At 39.6% G+C, this 26,265-nt stretch overlaps 1 protein-coding gene across 4 annotated transcripts; it reads left to right on the forward strand.

Annotated features, from left to right (window-relative positions):
* Positions 1–25,624, forward strand: TPCN2 (two pore segment channel 2). 4 transcript variants are annotated; one of them, XM_048308110.1, is made up of 25 exons: positions 4–143; positions 2,123–2,187; positions 3,396–3,472; positions 4,095–4,272; positions 4,901–5,017; positions 6,440–6,546; positions 6,999–7,071; positions 9,378–9,477; positions 9,785–9,850; positions 10,226–10,290; positions 11,447–11,544; positions 11,830–11,911; positions 12,976–13,062; positions 13,875–13,994; positions 14,310–14,369; positions 14,458–14,586; positions 15,235–15,284; positions 17,103–17,202; positions 17,503–17,574; positions 19,499–19,572; positions 19,943–20,033; positions 20,156–20,238; positions 20,720–20,801; positions 22,236–22,321; positions 22,801–22,919. In XM_048308110.1, exons 1-25 carry the CDS (start codon positions 38–40, stop codon positions 22,847–22,849), a joined length of 2,217 nt encoding a protein of 738 aa, XP_048164067.1. In that variant the 5' UTR covers positions 4–37; the 3' UTR covers positions 22,850–22,919. The 4 variants fall into 4 exon arrangements, with proteins under 4 accessions (XP_048164065.1, XP_048164067.1, XP_048164068.1 ...); XM_048308109.1 differs by lacking the exon at positions 22,801–22,919 and adding an exon at positions 23,036–25,624 and having other exon boundaries at positions 6–143; XM_048308108.1 differs by lacking the exon at positions 20,720–20,801 and having other exon boundaries at positions 1–143; positions 22,801–23,028.
* Positions 25,625–26,265: the final 641 nt, after the last annotated feature.

Below are 26,265 nucleotides of genomic sequence, written 5' to 3' on the forward strand. Positions count from 1 at the left end.
CGGCGGCGGCGCGGCGGGAGCGGGGTCGGTGGTGCCGATGGAGGCCGGTGCTGAGGCGGAGCCGCTGCTGCCCCCGCGGCGCTGGCGGGCGGGCCGGGGGCTGTGGCGGGAGCGCGGCAGTGCCCGCTCGGCCGCCGAGGACGGTGAGTGCGCGGGGCGCTGGAGCGGGCGGAGCTCTCGCCTTCCCCGCAGAGCTGGGGCGCTCCCGAGAGCGGGAGGAGCGGGAGGGGCAGGAAGCCCCCCGGGCTGCTCTCGGGGCTCGGCTGCCCTGCCCGGGCTGCTCTCGGCAGCTCTGGCGGGGACGGCTCTGAGGGAGCCGCTATCGCTGGACTCAGGTGCGAGCCTTGCGCTGCTGCTGCAGCCCCAGGCGTCCTTAGTTCCTTATGTAATTTTAGGGTTTTTCTCTAAAGTGCTGACAAGTTTTTCTCAAACCCGGTGACTGTCGTAGGTCTGACATCTCAATTCCCCCAGGATGGAATCCTTTGGAGACCTCAGGTTGTCTCTTTTCAGGGTATCGCATCACCTAAGAGAACCTTCGCTTTTTGTTGCTCTTTTGTGCAGTGCCAGAAGTGCAGCGGGGTCTCGGGTGGATCCTGTGTGCCCAAACCAAGCAGTGCTTTAATCATCACTTGTGACTAAGTGTCACTTGCTGTGACTAAGATTTGCAGAATAAATTGGATATCCGTGGTAGAATGCATGGAGAAATTGCTAAAGTAAACATTTTTGGCTAATTTCCCTGTTTTATTTTTATACTCTGAACAGTCGCTTAGATTCTGCCCTTCCAAAATCCTTGGCATCAACACCAGTGGCTTGGTGTGTGCTTCAAGTACCTAAAGCTTTTGCTGTCCTTGCAGTCCTTTAAACTAATAGTTCCTATAAGCAACTTTTATTTTTATCTCACTAGTGTGAGATGTCATGAAAAAAATAATGTCTTTACTGCCTGGCTTGTCTCCTGTTTATGCTCAGGTCTTTCTTGCACCATGGTTCATATCAGGATCAGTACAAAGCTGTTGTTGCTGATGCTCAGATAAAGGGCGACATTTAAAAACTGTTTGCAGTCTTTGTAGGAAATTGATGCTACTGAATCATGTGGAACATAAAATTGTCTGTGACTCTAATCAGTGGTGTTGCTGGCATTGCTTGGTGTCTGGAGGAGAGCACTGTGCTACTGCTGGGATGGACCCTTTCCTGTTGCATCCTGGGCTGTGATTGCTGTCTCCTCGGTGGAGATGGTATGAAGTGCTCTTTGGGACTCTTCCCCTCTGTGGGAAGGTTACAGTAGCATATATTTTTCATATCTTGGGTCCCCCTCAGTTTTTTTATCTCTTTTTGAATCTCTTTTTTTTTCTTCCTTGTTTTGACCTTAACTGCCTATGTTTCTCTTTTTGGCTTAATTGCCAGGTTAGTTCCTGAAAGGTCTGTCTTCAAGTAAACGCAAGTGGCTGCCCTTTATTTTTCATGTGTCTATCTTCACGTAGACTTCTTAATACTGGGTTTTGAAAAGTGTCATAGTAACTAATTTAGTGGTATTTTATTTCAATCTGTGTTCTTTCATCCCTTGCTGTGTCTTGAGCTCTGATCTGTTTGCTATGGTAATAGTAACTGTCAGAACAAATTAAAAAAGCACTTAATTTAGTTCTCATATGACTGGAGATTCCTGTTGGTTTTGGAGGAACAAGATCACTTTAAACCACAGTATCTTTATTAAACAAAAATAAAAATTGCTATAATAGTAGTGCCTGATTTTTCTGGCTTCACTTGACTGTACACTCTTTCACAGAATAATTTAAATTCCATTATTTTGCCTGTTAGGACTTGTCTCTGTGTAGTTTTGTGTTACTTAACTACCAGTGTAGTCTGGCTACTTAAACCTAAAAGAGAACCTTTTAACAAAACACAGAAAGATGCATGATGTGTTTGGTATTATTATTACTTATTTAACGTAATGCACAGTGCTGCTAACAGAGCAAATGTGGCAGGAACTCTCTTTCTTTGTGTGTGTACAGTGCCCTTTGTCATGAGAACTGTGATTGTGCACCTTCTGTTAATGATAAGCTGTTTTATCCAAAGTTTATTTGTCCAAAATACAGCAAGTGATTCTTACTTCTTTTTAACTTCATAGGTGCTGAAGCTGATAATGACCTTTATATAAATCAAGCCATAGTATTTATTGAAGATGCAATACAAGTAAGTATTAATTTTTTCTTAGCTGTTATGCTTCCCATGCTGGATGTTTGTCACACACTGCCAGTTTTTAAGTTTTTCTGTGTTCAGGCAACCTTTGTAAACCATCATCTTGATTCACAAAGCAAAATCAGAATTTCAAATTCCTGTGGTATGCAAGTCTCAGTGAACTTCTGCCTAGGAGAAATATATTTTTCCCCACAATGAAGTAATCTCTTTAAGGGTTCAGAAGAGATGCTGGTTTGTGGAGTGAATTTCATGGTAGTTTTTTGTTTATTTGTTTGGGTTGGTTTGAGTGTGAGTGTTTTGACAGTGACTAACCTACTGCTAAGAGAAACTATTTGAGCAAACCCTGTAATTTGCCTCTCAGTCTGACTACTTGCACATCTTAAGAAATGGTAAAAGCTCAAGAGTTTAAGGCTGGCTTCAAGTGTGAAGGTGGAACCCTTCAGCTGAACTTGGTGCCTTTGGAAGTCTTGATGCCCTCTTTGTCTCTCCTTTACTGGCTGTTACTGCAGGTTCCTAGATCCTGTTATCTCCCAGCTGGTAGATGCAGGCAGTGGGAATGCTGAAGGGCAGTTCTTGAGCTCTCTTGCTGCCTCTAGATGGCTTTTGGTTGGGAGATTTCTGGGAGTCAGATGTATTTAAGGTGTGGAAGCAGGTACGTCTCAGTGGTGGCAGAGTAAGAGCAGCCCAGCAGCTGTTGCAGAGGGGGGATGGAGCAGATTTTGTGGATTCCTGAAGAATCACACTTCCTGATCTTAAAGCATGTTTTAGTCAAAGACATAGGTTGAGGTCTCTTCTATTGAGAATTAATTTGTTTGCATCTTATGGCTTGTTGGAAGAGAAAGACAAAATGAGATCCGTGAGCGGAATGAATGTTGGAGAGGGGAATTAAGTGGGTGGACCATTTTGGCGAGTACATAGAATAGTCACTGAAACATTACAAATGCTGTCATTTGAAATGATGACAGAGCTTGCTTCAGATGACTGCCACACAGTTTAATTATCTGAGCAGCTGTGTGGTCCTTAGATAGGAGAACTTCTTTAAAACCTTTCCCTTTTCACACATGTAGAGTAGCTCTGTGGTCATGGGTGACCTGATACTTTAATAACATGCACTGATTTGCTTTGCTTTGGTAACTTGATCTTTGTCTTTGAGACAGACTGGATGTAATGTTTAAATTAGCCTTTTTGCTTCCTGCCTTCAGTATCGATCTATAAATCACCGTGTGGACTCCAAATCCCTGTGGCTTTATCGATGGTACTATTCCAGGACTTGCCAGTGGTAAGAACTTGGTTATTCTCTTTGCTTTTTTGTTTAGGAGTTAGTCTTTTTAAAAAATTACTCTTCATCTTTCTTGCTTATTTGATAATTGTGCTTTTATCTTCATAAGAACTTACTGTGGGAAGCAAGGGGATTGACCACATGTGAACATGATAGAAGTGGAAAGCAGCAAGTTCTGTCGAAGTGTGATGACGTAGATGGCTCTTTGGAACAGCCACAGGGCTGTTGCATGAGGGGACTAATTAGCATGATTTACAGCACTGTGCATTTAGAGTCTTCAAAGTGTCTATTTCTAAACATGTTGGCTAACAGCAAGACTGTTTGCTGCTGTAAGTTTCAAAAGGATGCCACCTCAGGTTATTTGGTGGTCAGCAGTTACATCACCAATGCAGGCAACAACGTGCTAGGCAAGTGCTGCCGTGTGGTCTAACCCATTTGAGTGAAGTATGGTATCATAAAGCTTGGTTTACTTCAAAAAAAACTGCTTTACTGGAAGTATTTTGTTATTCTTTTGACTCATTTTGTGGCTGGTTTTGGGGTTTGTTTTGGTTTCCTTTTTTTTTTTTTTCTTTTTTTTATGGTTTTGTTGGTTTTATTTTTAATTTCATCTCTCTTCAAACAGGATTTTGAGCTTAACCATTACTGTAATCTTGGCTTTGGCTTTCATTGAAGAACCTTCCTCGCTCACCGTCACGTCGGATGTCCGGTACCGCCTTCCCGCCTGGAATCCTCCCTGTGGCCTCACGGAGAGCATTGAGCTGCTCTGCTTCCTTGTGTTCGTGGTTGATGTATCTGTGAAGGTGAGCATCTCCTTCATCTGGTATTGAATGAAACAGTAGGTGTGTGGTAGAATTGTTTTTCAAGTCTTGTGTTTGCAGGATGAAATTGCCTTGCTTTATTAGAGCCTCATTTCAGGAGAAATTAGCAAGTGTATATGTATTAAATTAAGGCATTTATTCCCTTTTTTTAATGTAATTTTCCTAATTGTCTGGAATAAGTGAAATAAATTTTGCTAAGAGTGCAATTATTTTGGCTTAGCTGCTTGTATTAGGCTATAAAATTGGGGTATATAATAAATATATGTCAGTTCATTTATACAAAATAAAAGTAGTCAGAAACTGACCTTTCTTGGGATACTTATTTCTGGAAAATCCCTTTTTACGTTTATTAAGTGGTGATTTTTCTTGCGTTCAAAGGATTTCTCTCTCGTGGCCTATGTGCACCTCTCACTTTTACTGACCTTTATTTAGTTTTTTGTAGAAAAAAAATCTCTCAATAATGTATTTTTGTTTGGATTTTGGAGAGCTTTCTAAGAGCAGTGATGTAAAATTACAAATACTTGGGAAAAACAAGTGGTGCTGACTTATTAGGGGATTTGATTTTATTATTAAAGTAAATTATGGTTGTTCTTTTTTTTTCCTTGTCCAGAGTTACTTAATTGGATGGAAAGAATTTTGGAAAAATAAATGGCTAATGGCTTATATACTGACATTAATTGTTTCCCTTACTGATTGGATTGTGTCACTGAGTTTTTTCTGCAAAGAGGTAAGAACTGCTTTCTGCAGAAATAATCAGCAGCTTAATTGTGGAGAGTGGCAGAGGAGAAGAACCTGCAAAGGGAGAGTCAGCAGGGTGTATGTGGTGTATTGGAGAATTAAAAGAGGAGGGTGAGATGGTTCACTTTGGTCTTTGATAGCTGGATAATGCACTGAAACACAGAAAAAGTTTGATGTAATGTAGCTTAGCAAAGAATTCTGCTTGATTCTTAACGTAAATTTTGTGTTGGTAAAATTAGATAACACTCATTGCTTTAGTCTCAGCAGTCAAAGAGGGCAGGGAAAACTCATTGCCTGGCACCAATTTTGGTGTGCAGTTGGAGAGTTATATTCTTAACTTGACTGAATGGCAGAGCCTCTGTAGTGCTGTATAAGAAAAAGTTAATTATGTAGTTTAACAGCTGCTTTCTAACATGAAGCTGTGCTGTGTTCAAAACAGTTGTGTCCTGAGAGGCACATCAGGTGAAATGGTTTTAGACATGCCCTCCTTGATGTGATAATGCACTCTCCTAGTTGGTTTTGTTTGCCATAGATTTACATTAAATTAGTTGTTGTGCACTTGCAACCTTGTTAAGAAAATATTAATGTGGTAAAAATGCTGGGAAGTGAGTAAGAGATGATCTTAAAACGTTGTAAAATCTTGAGGTGTGGTAGTGGACAGGTAGTTTGAACAGGAGCCTCCCACACAAAGCAGTGGCAGAAGGAGCAGCTGAACTGCTGGGATGGATGAACAAGACAATAGCAATAAAGAAAGGGATTTTTATGTTTCTTTGCTGCTAAGTGTAGCCCACAGAAGACTAATCCTGAAATGCAGGATGCTGAAACACTTGAAGTAGCATATAAGTAACAGGAATAACTTGAAGGCTTGCAAATGTCTTGACTGCAAGAATCAGATTATTTGCTATAGTGTTGTGGGGAAAAGAAGCAATTACAGTTGGGGTCTTGTCAGAGACAGAAATTGCTAAATAATAAGCAGGCCCTTTGGTTATAAAACAAACAGCCTGAAAATTGAAGTCAAGCACTTATTTTTAGAATGTGTTATTTGCTTTTATGGAGAGTAGCTCTCTGTTAATCCCTTTCTTGAGATGGACCTTGGCAGAAAATACAAAAATAGCATCTCTTGCCAGATTGTTATGTCTAGTGAGCAATAAACTTAGATTGTTTCTAATTAGTGGCCTGATGAGACTATTGAAAGGTCAATGTGTGTTTTTAAAGCAATCTCTCATCATTTTAATGAGGTGTGAAATCGCTTTTGGTGTTTTGTGAGCTCAGAAGAGCAGAGCTCACTTCTTTTCCTATTACACTGTTGACTTTGTCAATGTGTGTCAGTGCTTTTTGACAAACTTGCATTAAAAGTGTTTGTGCTGCCAGTCTTGTGGGAGCTCAGTGTCTGATCCGTTGGTTTTTGCAGAGTGTGAGAATAAGAAGAATCCTTCGCCCCTTCTTTCTTCTCCAGAATTCTTCTATGATGAAGAAAACGTTAAAAAGTATTAACAGCACATTGCCTGAAATGGCGAGGTGGGTAATGGCACAGGAAACATCCTGTCACAGCAAGCAGGTTATTGTCTGTCTTCTGGTGTGGGGCATCTGAGCAGCTTCCTTCTGGATGGGGTACCTAAGAGATCAGTGAGATCAGGTCACAGTGGGTGGAGGCTGTGGTAACTTTCTGATTCCCTTTTGTCTGTAAAGGATCTCTAGACTGTGACATGACTGTGTATGTGACATAGGTTTTTTAGTCCTAGTCGAGTGGGAGGTTTTAATTCTGCTCTTGTAAGCCCTCTGTAAGGGAAGAACTGAGGCACACAAGTGTTATTTTTATTTTGAATCGAAACTCACATCTCCTCCTGTTATCTCCATATAACTTCTTAAAAATACCCCTGGTTCTCTTCATCTGGCATCATTTTGCATTTTTAGCAGAGGATATTAAGAATAAGTTACTATTAACCTGTGATATATTTTCTCTCCAACAGTGTTGTTCTACTGCTGGCTGTTCATTTGTCTCTCTTTACCATGTTTGCCATGCTGCTCTTTGCTCGAACAAAGGTAATCAATTCTATTGCTGCTTTGGTAGATCTGGGTGCCTTTTATCTGTACTTGCACAGCTGCCTCTTGCCTAGTTTTACAGTCAAACTAGTGAAACTCATTTCCCCTGAAAAGGTTGTGATACCTTGTCAGACTTGCTGAGTTGAGTTTGAAGTCCATTTGGAGAGTTCTAACATGTGCACAGTATTCATGCATGCTGGGGACTTCCTTATGCATTTACCTGATTTGATCCTTTGAGTTACTTTCTCTGCTTTTGTTGAAACCCTCTGTGCTGTTTTGTCTCCAAAGCTCTCGTCACTTTTTCATTTATATTATCACTCTTTTTTTTTTTTTCCCCTCTTCCCTATCTAGCTTTTTGCTAACTTTAGTTTCTTCTGTGCTTTCTCACCTTTCAATACTGGTATCCCTGGCCATGCCCTGGTAGGTTTTTGCCTGTATTAGTTTTGGTTTCAGATCTCTTTGGGTTTTCCTCTCGTTTTTCTCTTCCTGCTTTTGAAAAGCAAATTTGAAATTTTGTGCTTAAAATAATTTTTGTGTTCCAGTAATCTTGGTATGTTCCTTCTCTTCTAAACTTCCTGTATCTTAATTTATCACACTCAGATTATTTGGGGTATTTTTTTGTTCTTACTTTTTAAGGCCTTCCATAAATATATTACTGTGAACACAAAAATTTCTTGCATATTTCTCCCAGTAATTTTGGTCCTGTCCTTAATCGCAGTTTTGCACCTTCATTTCCACTGTAATTTGCACTTGGGCCTTCTTCTAGTCTTCCTTATGATCAGCAAATTCCCTGAATTCCCATGTTACAGAATCTCTGGAATTAGAAGCAGAGCTCTGTTTTCCCACTTTGTTTAGTTACCTTCCTTTGTATTATCTCTATTTGTCACATCTAATTTCGTTTATGAGCTTCCTCAGCAGATGTATAACTTGTATACCTAAACCAGTCACTTTTGTGTACATTGAGGTAAAAAATAACAAATTAGAGAGTGGACTTTCCTATTTCAGTGTGCTGCTCTGACATTCATACAAATTAATTTTGTCTAACACGGCAAAATACCGCAGGCAAGTTCTAAAAGTAGGTTTATTAATGAAATTCATGACTTTGCATTTTTGCTTTGTCTTGTGTATGTCCTCTAGGGTTACATATTCCAGTCATTGCAGCAGATTCAAAAGCTGCTTGTCCTGTGCTGCCTGACTCATGTTTCTTTTGTTTGCACTCTGCATCTTTTTTACCCGTCTCTTCTTGACCTCAGGAAAAAAAAACATTTGTGGAGGATCCAAGATCAGCCTCCCAGTGTGTTTTTGATGAAGGTTCTGACACTATCTGAGCCTTTTGCAGATCATTTGATGTTTCCACTGAGCCACAAAATAATTTTGATGACCTTAGTTGCCAAAGTAATTGCAAATATATTTTTGGGTGCTGTGGCACTGATCTTTTTTTCCTAATTTCCTTTCCCCAAGATGTTGAAGCTTTATGTGATGTTTTCATTGATACTAAACACAGCATTTTAAATCTTCATTCTTTTCAAAACAGAACAGTTGCCTGTTTCCTACCTGCCCAGCAATTCCTGTGCTGTGCATAAATGTTAGTTACAGCTAGTTACAGTTAGTTACAGATCTCAGGGGATAGCAGGAGGAAGGGAAAACCCCTGTTTTGAGTAGTGGTGGTAACTTCTGTAACTTTAGTAACAAAAAACTAATTCAGAGGATGTTAAGTTTTCTATTTGGAAGTCAAAGGGGTAGTGAGAGACACTCTGAGTATGGTGGTAGAGCTGCAGGTGTTTGAGAGGAGTTTATAGGCAGGATATTTTGTGGTTATTGAGGCCCCTCTTCATTAGTGAGGAAGCTGGTTTGTTTCTTTGTTTTTTCTGTTTATTTTTTTTGAATCATATTCAGGGAGTCCTTTTATCTGCAGTGTATCAGTATCTCTTGCAGACTAAGAGGTGATGCTTTTTCTATCAATTCAGGCTTACTTCAGAGTCCTATGCTGTGAGTTTATGATGTGATTGTTCTTCCTGGGTCTGACGTACTAACTAGGCACAACTTCCATGTGGAGCTTCCTGTTCTTCCTTGTGTTTTTTAATTGCTATTAATAAGTGATAGGATTGCTCTGTATTCATACACATTCTCTTAATTTTTATGTTTGGCTTTTGCTTTTTCCACGGGGTAGATTTGATTATGTGTGTAAGAAATTGATTGTTGACTGATGTTAATTTTTTTAAAAAAATTTTAATTTTTTTCCCTCTTCCTTGGTAAGACAGTGATTACTTGGTATTTCTCTTAACAATGACAATCTTTTTGCCTAGGATAACCAGCAGGATAAGGAATGGGTGGTGTATTTCCGGAATTTGCCGGAATCCCTGACGTCACTGCTGGTCTTGCTGACTACTGCAAATAATCCTGATGGTGAGCAGTCTTTCTGAAATAACTCTTGCCTCTCCTTTTGAAGAACAACAGAGTAAGATCACTCTGTTCAGCCTACTGTAACCATTCTTTCAGCTGGTAGTTCTTAGTACAGCCAGAGGAAGGTTGTGTAAAGGTTTTTCATGCCTTTAGTGACTTGATTCTTGCCTTTCTGTGGTGTAATTATATATGCCACTCTAAAATCCAGCTGTATGAGAGCTTTTACCAATTGCCGAAAGTCCATTGATGTCTCCACTGTGCATCTCAAGCATTAAAGTATTATTTCCTATTTTTGTTAAATTTGATACAGTGATGATACCTGCATATTCTAAGAATCGAGCATATTCAATCTTCTTCATCCTCTTCACTGTATTAGGTAAGTTACCTCTTGTCTTCAGCAAAGTTAATGCATTTCAACTTTGACACTTGTGCATACCAGCTACAGTGTTTTATTTTTCTAGGAAAGTTTAATCATGAATTTCTCTGTTTTTGTGTTTCTTCCAATGATTGTGTAGTGTCTCTAAGATCATTTTCATGGAAGGGACTTATGGTTTGGAGATTTTTAGTAACATGGCACAGGGGAATGGATGCATTACAGTGTATTCAAACATTAAAAACATTTTGGAAATCAAACATGAGAAAACCAACCCTTTTTAAGTTTTCTATCTGGTTTACTGCATACATTGAAACTTCTTTCCACAGATAAACAGATATTTTTCAGTAAATTTTACTGCCTCTTTTTCTCCAATAGGCAACTTGTTTTTGATGAATTTGCTTACAGCAATAATATACAACCAATTTCGAGGGTACCTTCTGGTGAGTAAAGCATTCCTGATTTCTGTGTTCTGCTGTAACCTTGAACCTTTGAAGTATTTTCATCTGTTTATTAAAACAGCCCTCCCATTCTGATTGCAGATACAGTTTTAAGGTACTAAATGTTCTTTGATGCAGGTACTTTTCCCTTTATGTGCTGTTACAGCTTGATTCCCTTCCGTGACAAAATGACCTGCTTGCATGCTTCCATGTATGCTGTGGATCTGCAGTTTTGACTATTACAGGGGGGAAAAAAAAAAAGAAACTGTTGTATGACTGAACAAGGACAAGAGTAACTTAAACTTAGTCTCTGGGAAGGAAAGAAGGAAATCTGCTGTGCTGCTTAAATAGCTGTTGTTGCAGATCATAGAATATTAAGGAGTTGGAAGGGACCTTAAAGATCGTTCAGTCCCAACCCCCCTGCCATGGGCAGGGACACCTCTCACTGCACCAGGTTACTCAAGGCCTTACCCAGACTGGTCCAGTAGCCTCTCCAGTAGAGTTTGAGAGAGAAGATGAAGTTTGTTGGATAATGAGCCCAAGGCAATATTACACAGAAGGAATGGCCCCCACCCTCTTGTGACAGAGGGGTGTGTAAACAGAATAGGTGCAGAGAGGATTTTTGGTAATCCTTTCCGTGTCCTCTGTTTCATCCCTTCTTTCTCAATTTTCTGCTTTGTCACATGACAGCATGGCATAATCTGACTGCTGATAAAGTAACTGAGTTTGAAAGTGATTACTGTAATAAAAAAAAAGCATGAAAAACCGTGGCTCTGGATTTGTGCTTTTAGGCAAGAAACTGGAGCTGGACAAGCTCTCTAATCTCCTCCCTGCACAGTAGTGTGAATTTCTGTAAATGCTTGAGCTTTGCTGTTGCCAGTGTCTCTGGAACAGGCATATGCCTATGCACTCCATAATTGAAAATAAACCATAACCTGGATGTTTACTTGAATTCCAGGGACTTGTTTGCTAACTTGCTTCCTTCCTCCTTGTACACGGAGTTCTTGGAGGGAGTGAGGCCTAGGGCAGTCTCCTGTTCTGATCTCTAATCACAAATCTGGGATGTGTGCCCAAGGATCAGTATATTATCTGGCCATAGGACACAGTAGTGCCTGAAGTGTGAGTAAATTGTTTCCTCTGTGGTGTTTTTACTGCTCAGAAATCAGTTCAGTCCTCCCTCTTCAGGAGGCGGCTGGGAATCCGAGCTGCATTTGAGGTGCTGTCTTCCCTGAAAGAGACTCCTGCTAGTGCACAACAGTAAGTGAAGAGTCTTGAAACAGTAGATTATCTAACAAAAAAAAAGAGTAGATTTTTGGTCATCTTGTTTTAATATATTTACTTAGGATCCATTCTTGAAAGTGGCACTTTGTTGCTCATCTCATTTATTTATTTTTTCTTTAACTGGGTGTTCACTGTTTGGGACTCTTATGGAGTCTGTTTCCTTTTTTTCCTACTTGTAATTTTATCCGCTTTTCAAAAGAAGAAAAGGGCAGAAACGCATTTGGAACTGCTCATTTTGCCATTCTGTTTTCTTTTAAATAGGTCCTGTGTCAGCGTTGGGGCCTTATTACAGGTGCTTCAGAAAGCTGAGATGGATTCTCGCTGCAAGCAAGCCATCATGAGAGTAAGAACTGGATTTTCTTAGCCTTTACGTTGGTGACTATCAATCCTGACTAGCAAATCCAGAGATCTGCCCTCTGTTGCAGCATTCCTTGGATCATAACAGAATAGTGGCATTACTACATGGGACTGAAGATTTAAGTTTGCCAAAAGAATATGTGATCCCAGAGAGGGAAAATAGAAAAGGGCAAATGTTGAGCTTTTGACGGGGTACCCTTCCTTCTCGGACCAGGGTAAAAGAGCAGAGGAGGCTGCTGTTCTGATAAGTTCTTTATTTTGTGGTCTCACAGCTTTCTTGAAGGCAGAGTTTGAAGGGGGTTACATGATAAAGGCAAGCAGCAGCAGCAACAGCAGGCAAAAACAGCTTCTTCTATATGCTCTATATGCTCCATATACTCTATACACTCTATATTTTTTCTCACAGAAGTGTGGATTCTATTTGTTAATTGACCAGTAAGATTAACACATGATTCTAGTTTTCCTTTTCTTAACCCATCCTGGTCTAATTCCAACAGTCGTAAGTCATACACAAGTGTTACATAGGTATTACACAGATTTGCTTATACAGTTTCTATCAGCTCTTACTGTTTATGTGAACACTATCTAAAAAATGTGAACAGTATAATTCTATCTATATTTTGTCTAAAGTAAAGAATTCTGTGAAAAGGTAACACTGCTGCAGTAAGAACTGTATTTAAGGTCTCTGCTACAGCTTTTTAATGTTTAAGGTACTTAGCATGTATTTCTACTAAAAGTTAAAAAATCTGTAATTCTATTTCACTTTGGTGTGTCTTCATGTATCTCAGCTTGTCCAGAGGTTTTAATTCAACCCCTGTGCTTTGGCTTCCCTCTGGGCCTGAGTCCAGAGGAGCTTTCACTCCAACAGCCACACACGTCCTCCAGTCATGTGGCAGCGTTGTGTTAAAGCAGAGCAATACTGAACCTTACTCTAACAGCTTGAATTACATCTTTATTCCTAGATTTCCAATGTAGTCTGAGGAGTTTTAGCAAACTTTGCGGATGTACCTATTGCAGATGTTAAGCTGAATGTTTCTCTTTCATATGCAGTCGCTCAAAATGCGCTCCTGTGACCAACTGTCAGCTGCCCAGTTCCAGAAGCTCTTTGAAGAACTAGACAAAGATGCCATTAAGCAAGTATGTATGTGACCATCATTTATAAAGCATCAGAAGTTGCCTGGTCTTGTGCAATAATAAGTGAGAGTACTCTTGTGTAAAGTGTATGAACAAACTTTGCAACACGTGAACACAAGGTGTGATCACATGGCATTGATTCTGAGCTGCTTTTATAGCCACAAACAAAATTGCTCTGGGGGCTTTTACAGCACTAGTGTCGGATTACCAGGTGGTGTAAAATGTATAAAATGCATCTTTGCTTATTCTTTCATCATTTTTAATGCTGAGTTGGTCAGGCAAAATAGCTCAGTCTTTTTTCTCCAGTCCCTGAAGGAAGAGCAAAATGTGGATTCTCTCTCGGTGTTCAGGTCAAGATGGGCAGAAAGCAGTTTTTTCTTTCTCTTGGAGAGAGAGAGAGAGAGAAAGGAAAAACAAAACACTAAACTATTTGAGGGCTAGGAAATGTTCTTTTCTATGTTTGCATGTAATTAAGACTTCGAAATTAAATGTTGGGAAATGAGGACGGGATGTATACCATTAATAGCTTCATGTTAATTTATCTGCTTGGGGCATTGGAGAGAGGTTGAGTTATCTCCCTTCTCTGCCATTACCTTGTGTTGTGCCATTGTCAGGAACGGTCTCTTGCTGCTAATAGCCACAGCTGGAAAACATTTTCCAGATGCAGTGTCAAAATTAGCCTGTGGCCCTGAAGTTTTGCTTTGAAAATGTTTGGGGTTTTTTAAATCTGAGATGGGGAACGTTTTTTAAATTATTTTATTATTATTAAAATGCTTATGCTTTATGACTCAGCAAATCCTTTGTGTTCTTTTCAGCACCCTCCCAGTCCAGAGTACCAATCCCATTTTATGCAGAAAATGCAGCTTGCCTTTGGCCATCCCTACTTTGGCTACTTGGGGAATGTGGTAGCCCTTGCAAACATTATTTCTATTTGTGTAAGTAAAGGTTTTTTTGTTGTGGGGCAGTGGTTTTTTTTTTCTTTTTGTGATTGTTTTTCCGGTTTTTCTCTGCTACAAATTTAATTTCTGCTTTTGTTCTTTAATTTCTCTTTAAATAACTACTTTTTCTAGCAGTTGGGTTTTTGGCATGCTTTAGACATGCAAAGTCTTAAGAGGAAATACCTGCAGTTAAAAATGTGTTTTGAACTGCTTGAAAAGGTCTGTTCAAAGCAAGAAAAACTGTTCTTGTGCTTAAAAATGTATTTTATGTAGCAGTAAAGCAGTAAACTAATAAAATATTTTTTGTTTAAGGTGGTCTTGGTGATGGATGCAGATAAGCAGCCATCTGAAAGAGATGACTTCTTCCTGGGGGTAAGATACAACAGTATTCCATGCAGTTATTGCTGTTCCCTGAGATGTCAGTAATTCTAATGGTTGTTTTTATTTTGTGGGGGTGAAGGCTATCAACTGCTTCTTCATCCTATACTATCTGCTGGAAATGTTGCTGAAAATCTTAGCAATGGGCTTGAAAAGATACTTGTCTTACCCAAGCAATAGATTTGATGGACTTCTGACTGTAATTTTGCTGGTAAGTGTTTTGTTAGCTTACATATTCTTGGATTTGTTGGCTAGGGAGGTTAGGGAACTACAAGAGCTGGTGGGATTGCTTTTTTTTCAACACTGATCTGCTGAGCTGATCAACACGAGCCAGTGCTGTGGGTTTATGTGGCTTGAAAGTTTATGTGATAGTGCATGGTTCTCTTAGGGTCTGTGTTCTGAAGATAGGTTTATTTAAATCCATGGAAAAGGTGCTTTTCCTGATAAGAAGCCTTTTAAATTTCATTTGGAAAAATTCAGCTCTTGGAATAATTGCATGAGGCATTCTGTTTCATGGTTTAAAACCACTTTTCTCTTTAAATTAAAAAAAAATTATCAGGCTATTATAATAATTATTTGGTCAAAACCTGACGCCCCTGTGGCAGATGAGGTCAAATTCATGGTTAATGGTATTCACTGTGTATCCTTTTTTGTGTCACTATTGGATGCTCTGTGTACATTTGGTTGATTTGGGGGATAACTAGGCAAATATGACAATTCAGAGCTTTAAAGTGAGTCAAATTAGTGGCTTAAAGCTCTTGAAAATGTTTCCTGTTGAGAGGCTTACATAATTTCGGGAACTCAGAATTACAAAGTAAAGTTTTGACATTTTTTTTTCATTTTTCTTTCCTGACTAAAGGTACTGGAGATTGCAACTTTTGCTGTGTATGGATTTCCTCACCCTGGCTGGTGAGTAACCTCTGTGACCTGCTGCACTTTGCTCAGTGGCTGGGGTGGGTCAGGAAATACACACACACTGTCATACTCACACATGTCATCATGCTGTGACTGTCAGCCCAGTCTTTAATTTACCAAATTTGATAGAATTTCTCACCCTTGTAGTCCCTAGAGGCATGCAATATGGATAAGTGAAAGAATTCTTTTTCTTCCATAGTATTTTAGAGTTCTGTATAGCTCTTCTGAGAAGGTGCATTTGTTTTAATTGTAATCTCATCTAAAATAATATCTTGGCAGATCTGTGCTTACCAGGGGTGCAGGAGTGGGAATTTGATACTGCATACACAACCATCTATAACCTAATATGTTTCAGTATCAGATTGTCCATAAATCCAATTATATGAACTCCCAAACAGCTGATGAAACCTCTTAACCCTGTATGTAGATTGAAGGCTGAGGTTTTCTTCATGATGCAAAATGTAGTAAGAAAATTCCCATGGGACTTACACTATTTGTCTATATTAGAATAGCAAGCAGTTGTACTTTGATTTTCTTATGTTCAAACAGCTTTTGGATAACTATCCTGATTTCTTTTTTGATGTAAAAAACATAAAAATCATTACTTCATCTTAAAATTTGAAAACTGCCTCCACAAGAAAAGAGGAAAGCAAAGGAATTCTGGAAGATTTCCTGAATCTTCATGGGTGATTCATGACACATTCTGTTACTTTGTGTCTTTGTACAAGCTCATGCTTAAGACACTGGCAGTCCATGATTTTTCAGGATATTTGTTATGTTGCCATCAAGAAGTTATCTTAATTTACACTAGAATCTCTGAAGAGGGTTAGACAAGTCAGATCTTATGGTTTTAGAAGAGTTTCTGTTTGAATACTACTTGTATTCCTATCACCCAGCCATGATGGTTGCCAGAAGAGTAATTGCTACAGACTAGTGACGTTAATTATTGATGTTATCATTATGTTTGGGTTTGATTTTGTCCTTTGATTCTTAAATGTAGGCAATTGTTTGCTCTATCATCTTGGAGCACCAGTAATTCTTGTTAGGTCTTTGTGTCAGTCACTGCAAACAGATTACAACCCAGATGAGTCACTCTGGGTCCTGATGTGTGGTATTACACCCACAGATCAAGCAATCACCACCTTCAGGGCAGGACAGTGATGTTGCTGTTATCTAGAATATACCTTCTATGCAGGGTTATCTTAAATAATTTCTTTCGTTATTAGAGATGAATATATTGGAGGTACAAATCATGATTTAGCATCCCTGTTACCAAGGTCCTTTGTCATTAGCTGCTTTAGTCCCCCACCACCTGCCCTCCTTTCCAGCCAAGAACCATTCAGCATGCTCATGTAAAAGCTAAAATTCAGGCTGAGTTTTGAAGTGTATGCCCATTTCCCGTGATATACACATGTAAGGAAGAAGGTTGACAAGACAGTCTTTTTAACTTCATGCTGTTTTCAAAGCCCTTCTTCAGGCAGGCATACCCCGAAGGATTGATGCCCATCTTTGCATGAGTTCCTGAAGTATCTCCCTCTAGCAGTCCTTTTGATTCACTTTGTTTTCTGAAAGGACCCTCTTTGGTGCCTCCTCCCCAGCAGAAGGCACAAACGTGCACTTCAAAGGGCTCTCTAGGCACACTTAAGAGCCCAGGCTAAAGGGGTTCCTTCCTTCATCAGTTATTAGTTTACTGTAGCTGAGATTCCTGCTAAGTAAATCAATGCACTTACATTTCCTGTAACCCAGTAGATTGAACTGTGTCTTTCTGTCCTGGGCTGTTTCTGTGATTTGTTACTTTCTTCCCTTGTCTAGGAGACCTGAGTTCATGGGCTTGTTGTCGCTGTGGGATATGGTGCGACTGGTGAACATGTTGATTGTGTTCAGGTTCCTGCGGATTATCCCCAACATGAAGGTGATTGCTTTTCCCTCCACAACACGGATTTCTTTGTTGGTCAAGCTATAAATTTTGTTAGAGCCTTTCAGAATAACGTGTAGGTTGCACTTCTCTTGCACACGAGTGGGATGGCTCCGCTCTAACTGTCCTGACTTTCGCACAGCCCCTCACAAAATCACTGTCTCTTGAGCTGGTTTTCTCTGGTGAGGAGGGGGCAGGCAAGTTCTCTGGATGTGATTCTTTGTCCTTTTAGTAAAAATTTGATATGGGTTGGAAGTGTGGTGGATGTCATATGTACAGGATTCTGCTCTGTTTCAGTTCATGGCTTTGGTTGTTACTACATTGCTGGATCTGGTGAAAAACTTAAGAGCCTTTGCAGGAATCCTTGTGGTAAGTCATGATGCAAGACTGTAATTTCCTTTTTTATGGTATAATAAGGGTATGTCACCAACAAAGTTAACTAGGTTCTTGTACAATCACCATGAGCAGTAACATTTCACCTTAACCAGCTAGTTCTTCCCCAGGGCATGTCTTGGAAAGCCACAATAAACTGCTGTTTTGTGGTGGCAAGCACACAGTGGCAGTGCCTCCTTTAGCAGGAGTATCTTTAAAAGATTGATTAAAGCTTCCTTTGAGTGTTTGCCTTAGCTTGGGTAGTGTGGTTTCAAATACAATTTCATCCATGCTAAAAGTAGACCAGGTTTCCTTACCCTGATTTGCTTATGTTAAATTAAATAGCAAAACAACTATATACTTGTTTTTGGTTGAGAAGGTCTTGAGATGGCATGTTTGGGCAGGATTTTTTAAGAGCCTCTGCTATCCTGTTTTAGGTGTGTCTGTGTAGGAACATAGACTCAGCAAACATGTGATTAAAGGGTGGATCACAATGTGTGATGTCCATTACATAAATTCTCCCAACTCTCGAGCTGGCTTTGCAGCCACATCTTCCTGGTAGGGTAAAGAAGTGCCTGGGTGGGTTTGGTTTTGCTATTGTTCATGGGTTTTTATAGGGTCCCTTAATTGGAGTGGTTGAAGACCAATGATTTGTTGTTCTAGTCTATATACCTAGCATGCAATTTAACCAGAATACCTATTTTTGTCATTAATAATCTGTGCTTTTATCTGTAGAGGATAGGCCTTAAACTGGCTTATGTTGTACTTTGAAATAAAGATCTTGACTGGGGCAAAACTAAGGTGGTAAAAACTTTGTTGTGCTGTTCAAGTCACACTTATGAGACAAGTCTGCCACAGTGTTTGCCACTTCCATTGATTTGATTTGCTTTTAATTTGGGCTACATGGAAACTCTCACTGAGCTTCTGCTGTAGTGAAATCCAACTCCATTGCCAGCTGATGCAAAATATCTTTCCTAAAGTTAGCCTGGGACACACATGCTGATAAAATAATGTAACTGATTAGCTAATTTCCCAGGCAGTGAGTGTTTTAAATATATCTTTTTTCAAAGAATAAAATTAATTTTATTGCCAGGCCAGATACCCCATCTTCTGGCAGGCTGTGAAATGTCAGCTTCAGCTTACTCCAGTGGTTTTCAGGGTTCATAGGCCAGGACAGTTCTCTTCTATTCCTTCCAGACCTCCCATTCTTGGGTTTGTTTTGTAGCAAAATAAAAAAAAAAATTTCCTTTTTGTGTGAAGACTCAGCTTGCTTCAAGGTTTCCTGGGACAAATGGCTCCTTCTCAGAGGAGCAAAGCTGTAGGTTATTTCTAGAACAATCTTTTTAGGATAAAAATTGCAAAAATCGCTTAGGCAACTGCTAAAGACTGAAAGGTGTCTCTTTAAAAAGAAGTTTGCATTTCTAACAGTTAAAAGACAGAAGTTCCCAAATCCTTTGTGTTATAGAAAACTTTATTTTTAGAATTTTTAAAGGAAGTTGCTGATGGAATATAAAATACTGACTTAGTTTTGTCTTTCAGTTAAACTTAGTGAAAGCCTACTTTTATTGAATCTAGCAGAAAACTCAGATATTTATATTGTTCTTAGTAAATACTGGTACTGAGTTTTGGTTTTAAGTTGCTGTTCTGCAACGTTTATAGTTAAATATCAGCATTCTGAGACACAGAGAAGTAAAACAGATGATGAAATAAAATGATTTAATGCATTTTAACAACTTAAAGCTAAGTAGAATATTAAAAAGAGTGAGCAGTTGAGAAGTACATTCACTTTAAAAGCTTCAGGCTTTTCTTGATGCAATTACCTTAACTGTGGTACTAATGTAAATTCCGTATTAATTGCATTTTGCTTTCTTATTTAGTGACAGAAATATTCAAAGCTAATGGTTGGTTGTGTTCCTTCCAGGTGGTTTTCTATGCATTTGCTATAACTGGCATAATGCTATTTCAAGGTGCTGTTGTTCCCTTGGGAAATACCAGGTAACATTCTAAACATCACTGCTCAGAAAGGATCTTTTTTTCAAAAGCATCTGCAGCTTTTTACCTCTGATCTGTTTGTGGTTGGTTTTGTTGGGTTCTTCTTTTCTCTCATTCTTGGAGCCACCCTACTTTTCATGTTAAATCACAAGACTTCATTTTCTGTTGCTCCTTCTGTTTCTTCTTGCTGCATTGAAGTTGCAGGAATGCTTATCTGTAGCTTGGAATTTTACCCTGCTTAATCTGAAATACTTTTTTGAACTGTTTCCCTTGTTTTCTGCCCGTATGAGATACTCTTAACTTTCTCCAAGAAGAATTCTAAAGCAGAGCTCACAGGGAGCTGTGTTCACATCAGCCTGTAATTCTCTTGCAGTGCTGCCAACACAACAAATGACAATGGCACTCTGCAGTGTGGGACCTACGAACAGCTGGAATATTGGCCCAACAACTTCGATGACTTTGCTGTGAGTCTGATCATGGATGAAATCCCTCCTTCTTCCCCTCTCTGCTTGTCTTTCCTCCTCATTTTCTGGGGCTTAAATCTGTGGTACAGCTGCTTAAGCTCTGTTCTACTCACGTTATTTAGGCTGCAGTGGTAACCCTGTGGGATGTGATGGTGGTGAACAACTGGCAAGTCTTTCTGGATGCATTTTCAAGATATTCAAGTCCGTAAGTAGCAGTAATCATACTGAAGAAGTCCTGTATAAATCCAGCTTGTAAGGTACCTGAACAAGAAGTATACCCTGCTTTCCTTTCTTTTGGATCAATTCAGGTATATAGGAAATAAACCTAATGCTTCTGTGTTTTCTCTGTGGGTGAACAATTTCTTGTAGATGTAAAACCTTGGACATATCTTTCATTTGTATTTACTGACTTCATGGGAATGCTTGAATGAACTGGATGGTGCCTGGGTTGAGCTGTTCCAGTGATCCTTAGCTGGTTAACCCAGGAGAGTGAGTCTGTTTGGCTAACTTAATGAAAAGCAAACATTTTTTATTTTTAATTTTTTGATCCATACCCCCTTTTCCATTAAGAAAGTAGTAACATTATATTTCAAGGGAAAAAATGTGATTTCATGGTGCTCTGCTGACTTTCAGGCTGAGGTTATTTACGACCTCTTTTATATATTGTCTGTTCATCTGATCTGCAGGTGGGCAAAGATCTATTTTGTAGCCTGGTGGTTGATCTCCTCTGTCATCTGGGTTAATCTCTTTGTAGCTTTACTTCTGGAGGTAAGGAAGTGTGTTTATTTGGTGTGAGATCCTGAAAATGGGTTCTAATTTGTGCAGGAAGTGAGAATAACCCAGAAAACTTTATGCTGGGTTTGTGTGTGCTTACTTTACCTTTCTCCTTGCTGCCCTATGCCCAAGGAGCTGAGGAAATATTTTCTTTTTCCTAGAGAATTGTATGTTTTATTTGCAATTTTGTCACAAAACTGGTTGTGTCTCATTGGCTGTGTACAATTTCATTGTATCACTCTTTATTATAAAGGTGAGAAGTATTTAGTGTGTTGTAAAATTGCTTCTCTTGTACCTTAACATTTAAATTCAGCATTAGTTATTCAAGCTGCAGGCTTTTTGCATTTTAATTTGCCAGCAAATGAAGGGAGCCATTTAAATTTAAAATTTCTATTTTATGTGGTTCTCCTGTGTTTCTTCCCACCCCTGTTTGAATCGCCACCATTGTTCGGTTCCGCGCTAGAGGAGTGGAACTGATTACTTATTTTCAAGAGATCATATTCTAGAGTTTTTCAGAGAAGCTGTGGGAGTGCAGTTGCCTAAACAATGCCATGAAGAACATGTGGTTCTGCTGGTTTCTCATTGCATACTTCCCTGCAAATACAAATTTCCAATGGTGAAGGGAATGCTAATCATAACCATCTCCTCTGGATTCATCATTGTGGGCTTCTCTTGTAGGTAGTGGAGGGAACTGAGAACCTGTAGAGGGCACTTCACCCCGTCTCAAACCCTATGAAAGTTTCTTTTGGAGCTGTTCTTGGCATTGCTGACTCTACTGAGAATTAAAATTTATTGCAGTAGGAAGAGTGGCAAACTTTCAGTCTAGGACATCTTCTACCTGCTTGCTTCTGCAGGGCTATGGCCAAAGGTTGGTTGCAGAGCCAACCATAGCAGGAGAGCAGGAAATCACTGGTTTTTTCCCTTTTTTTTTTCTTTTTGCCTGAGCTGCATGTCTACTCCCTAGGTATTCATTTGTCAGAGTTATTCAAAATGGGTGAGGGAACATGACAAAACCAGTAGCTGAGTTTAAGTTGTGATGCCTGGACTGGCAGTATGTTTATATATTGTCGGGTTTTTAAAGAGGAAGAAATGCAAAGCAGGTGAAGTCTCGTGGGTAGTTCACACGGTTGTCTTGGGGAGGCAGTCCTTGCTAGGAGCTGAAGGCAGCAGGGCTGTCTTCTGCTCTGCTGTTCTTTCAGTTTGTGATGAGAAAGTTATTTCATTGCTGAACAAAGGTCTGAGTAAAGTAGTGACCTGCAGCAAGTAAATAAGGGGATGCCTGAATAAATCAGTGTTCTGATACTGTGTAAAAACAAATCTCACCCCCCTCCCAAACCTTATCTGCAAACATAGTGACCAGATATAACCTCTTTTCTGGTGCCATCAGAAGAAGCATTTATGTTTTTTGCTGTTCCTTTTACATTTCAGAACTTTATTCACAAGTGGGACCGTCGCTGCCAGCGAGAGTCTCTTTCAGATATTGAATACCAGAGGACAGTTGAACTCATGTTCAGGTGAGTTGGGCTGGACTTGATAATCACTGTAGTTTTTTATGTTTGTCTGCTTTAAAAAAAGTGTGCTGGCTGCAAGAGGTCTTCTGTTTCCTCCCTCTGAAGCAAACTGTTTCATCTGTTAGTTTGGAGAAATTCAGCAAGGGCTTTAGTTAGGCCTGCTTTAAGCTGATTTGGTAGCCTAACCTTCATATATTTTGTGCTTATAGCAGGATGGGAAAAGAGGTGCTGGGGGTGAGGGGAACAACTGCTGAGGGAGGAAAAAACAAGGGAAAGAAGAAAAGGGATGATGAGGAAAGTGATGCATGTTCTTGGCTTATTATGAAATTGTGGGTGGTGAGTTGATACTCGATGATTGTGCATTAGTGGAACTTCTGGTGCACGTTGGATACTCAATAGTAGCACTGGGAGCATGTTCTCATTTGGGAGTTTTTTCAGGAAAACAAATCCACTGACCTCCAGTTGTATTGTACTGTGTGCAGGAAATTGCTTCCCTGCTTCTTGTGGGAAAACAGCTGCTGGTTTCCATGACACATCTGTAGAGGATGGATCACTTGCAAGTAGATGCATCTTTAGGGAGCATCAGCTTATTGTAATTTTAATTCCTCGTTTCATTCTTGAAACAAGCACACGTTACATCTCAGTATGTGCATTGCAGAAACAAATACTGGGAAGATCCCTTTGCTGCCCCTAACAACTCATGCTTTTTCTTTGTAGAGATGTTTTGGAAGAACCTACAGAGGAGGAGTTGATGGAAAAACTGCACCAGCACCCACACCTGCAGTTATGTAGGTGACTGGTGGGAAGGACTGATTTATTTGGACCTCAGTTTTCTTGAGGTTGTCAGCTGGAAGAAACTGAATAGATTTTCTGTGAGATGCTGTTAGGAGAGGGGCTTGTAGGACAGTATGTGAGGTTTTGCTTCGCAATTCTCTGCAGAAAGATTTTTTATTTTGGGTTCATATCTTTTTTTGGAAAAGATTTGGATCTGGCTAACTTGATTTTAAGTTGCAATTTTAGAAGCAGTATTGCAGCTGTTATTTTTATAGAGTGTTGATATCAGAAGGTTTTATTTTCTTTTTTTTTAATAGGGGAAGTCTGTTTAAAATGACAGTGCACTTTAAGACACGAACTTTATAACCACTAAGCCTGCTACTTTTTTCAGCACAAGAAAATGGAGCTGCCTTTTCTGGCAGGCAAGTGTGGCAAGGGCTGTGCCCTGCAATTCATGAATGGATTAGGCAGGACCAGAACAAAATCCTTAATCTTCCTGTAGTGAGAGTTGAAACACTGTTTTTATTGTAATGTGACACCAGCATATCTTACCAAATTTTCAGGAGTTAATCACGTCGGAACACAATCGATTCCAGCTTAGAAACAGGGGCTGCCTGCTTTGCACATCCCCTGTTTTTCTTTGTTTTCCATGAGGGTTCATGCTGGCTGTGCCACTCTGGTCACTGAGAGCAGCCAGAACCTGGGCTGGAGCAGTTGCACTCGTGGTTTTCAATGTGGTAAAACTGAGCTCTCTTTTAGAGTCAATGTTCTCATGTTGCTCTTTACTGAACCTCTTCCTTTTACTTTTTTCCAAGTCCTGTTCTACACTGTGTCGTATTCCATGAAAAAGCTAAGGGGAATGAACTTTGGCTGGAATGTTGTACCATGGTCACTGGAGTCGACCACTTAAAGGGGGAAGGGGAGGAAAAAAAGGTTGAATGGGATAATCGAAGTGCTTAACAGTTGAAATTTTAATTTGAGCCTGTGGGAGTTGAAGGTGCTCAACCAGTATTGCAGGATCACATTATTTTATGGCTTAAGGACCACGTGCTGTGGACCACTAACTTTCAGCTGGGTAAAACTTTTTGGGTAAATCAGCTTCTCAACAAATCCAAAGTGGAGGATTCACGGTAAGCTGTGTCCACATGCTTTTCATTATCCCATAGTGTTCCTCTAAAAAGGTGTTTTTGCTTGAATCTCTGTCACAACTAGTAAACTGCTATGAAGAATAGAATCTACCACAACTACTGTTTTTATGTGTAAAAATCAAACTGCCCTTTGGGGCACTGCCTTCTCATTGAGACACTTGTCACCAAAATACACATTATTGTGGTCATCTCTGTATTGACAAAGGCTTGGGGGAGGTAATTGGCTACTATTCTTAAGTCCCTTGATTTTTTTTTTAGTTAAAAAACATTTTTCAAGAGTGCCAAGCAGTCATCCTGTGTACCTTTCTTCTTCTTTTTTCATTGTTTGCCTTTTCTCTCTGTCCTGGATGAAGGATAGGAAAATATCCAGGATGATGATGTGTTTGAGGTCTCACTGTTCAGAAATTACTTAATGATTCTTGTCTGTTTCTTTATCTTTTGCTTGTATTTTCTTTGTGCTGTGGAGCAAAACGTGTTGTCGCTTTCGTATGTGTAGAACAAATGTGAGCTGAGTTCTGAGCTACTCCTGCAATCTTTACTTCTGCGGTCCTGCCTCTTAAGACATGCCCTTGTCTGTGTGCAGTCTCTTGTCTCTGTTCCTGGTTTCAGTGGCGTCATCATGCTTGTTTTCAGTCATGCACTTAAAACACTCATCACAGCAAGCCGGTAAAGGCATCAGCACACGGTTTTTCTAGTTTTGAGCTTGTTTTGTTCAGTATGGCTTTATGTCAGGATGGTTTCGGTTCCTTCTAGCATGATTTATAATCACTCCCACCAGTGTATTGGGACTTATTAAGCAGTGGTTGAACAGTCTTATTTTACCTTTTCATCGGAAAAAAAAAAATCTTTTTTGTTTTCCACTTTTCTGAATACTTGAAGTAGCTTTGCCTTGCCAAAAAGGAAGTGTCCTGTTCTTATCAGCCTGCAAGTTTCACTATTTTTTATGGCCTCTTAAGGTTGTTTGGGATTTTGTGGTTGATTTTTTTGTTGTTTGTTTTTTGTGGGTTTTTTTGGTTTGTTTTTTGGCTTTTTTTTTGCCATTACATTACACTACAATCTACCAAAGCAACACAAATTGGTGTGGGATTACCATAAACATCACAGCTGTCTCCATTATGCCATCTTTGCATCTAGTGAAATGTGGAGAAGGCATTCTGAAGGGACTTGTTCTTGTCTTGTTCTTGTTTCACACTTGTGTAATTGACTGGAAGTGTAACTAGAATTTAATATAAAATTGTGCTACCTAATGTCATTTGAACTGGAAGATGTAAATGACCACAAATCTTATGCAATAATTGTATAAATCATGAAAATGAATGTACATCATTAGGTAAAATTTGAGGTTTGCATTATTAAAAAAGTTTTTTCTTCTTAAACTTGAAAATAATTGGGGTGTTGAAGTGATTCTTGTGGTTTGTTTTTGCCTTTCTACTTGCTACACCTTGCTACTGATTCCTGCAGCTCTCGACATCTCTGTTCCCATTGTTTTTGCCAGTTAAAGGCTGGGCCCCTGGAGGAGGTTACAGGCAAGTGGGGTACAAGTGCTTGGTTTCAATATGCAGACCTAAAGGGTGCTGCTCTGTTACTTCTCAATTCTAGAGGCACATAGCATCCTCTGTGGGTACTTGATACACTCAGTTTTTAAGGTGAAATCTCGTTGGAACTGAGCGCTGGTGGTTTTGACCAGGTTGATTTTAATTTGCATTTCCAGTCTCTGCAAAACAGATATTCCTTCATCTCTCTTTTCCCCAAGAGATCAGTGCAAAAGCATTCTCACAGCATTTCAGCTGGGGCAGATTTTGCACATAATTCAGCAGAGTCTGTGGTATTTTTTGGTAGCATGTTCTGATTTAGAAGGGGTTTTATGAAGGACAGAACAAAATCAGTTCTGGAACAAGCTGATGTCTCTGACAATGGTTGTTGCAGATGCTTAGGTGGAGCATGTGAAAGCCAAAGCAAAGAGAAGATCATCTTGTGTTATTAAAGCAAGGATCAGATTTTTCTAGCTTCTGAAGGAAGACCTTA

Source organism: Corvus hawaiiensis, chromosome 6, assembly GCF_020740725.1.
Source record: "Corvus hawaiiensis isolate bCorHaw1 chromosome 6, bCorHaw1.pri.cur, whole genome shotgun sequence".
In the NCBI taxonomy this organism is placed as follows: domain Eukaryota; kingdom Metazoa; phylum Chordata; class Aves; order Passeriformes; family Corvidae; genus Corvus; species Corvus hawaiiensis.

What these genes read in the sequence shown, in the direction of transcription:
- TPCN2 (XM_048308108.1), top strand. Translation starts at nt 38, where the DNA reads ATGGAGGCCGGTGCTGAGGCGGAGCCGCTGCTGCCCCCGCGGCGCTGG. An exon ending in TGGTTGATGTATCTGTGAAG is followed by an intron (nt 4,273 to 4,900) that starts GTGAGCATCTCC and finishes TTCCTTGTCCAG; the next exon opens with AGTTACTTAATTGGATGGAA. An exon ending in ACTCCTGCTAGTGCACAACA is followed by an intron (nt 11,545 to 11,829) that starts GTAAGTGAAGAG and finishes TCTTTTAAATAG; the next exon opens with GTCCTGTGTCAGCGTTGGGG.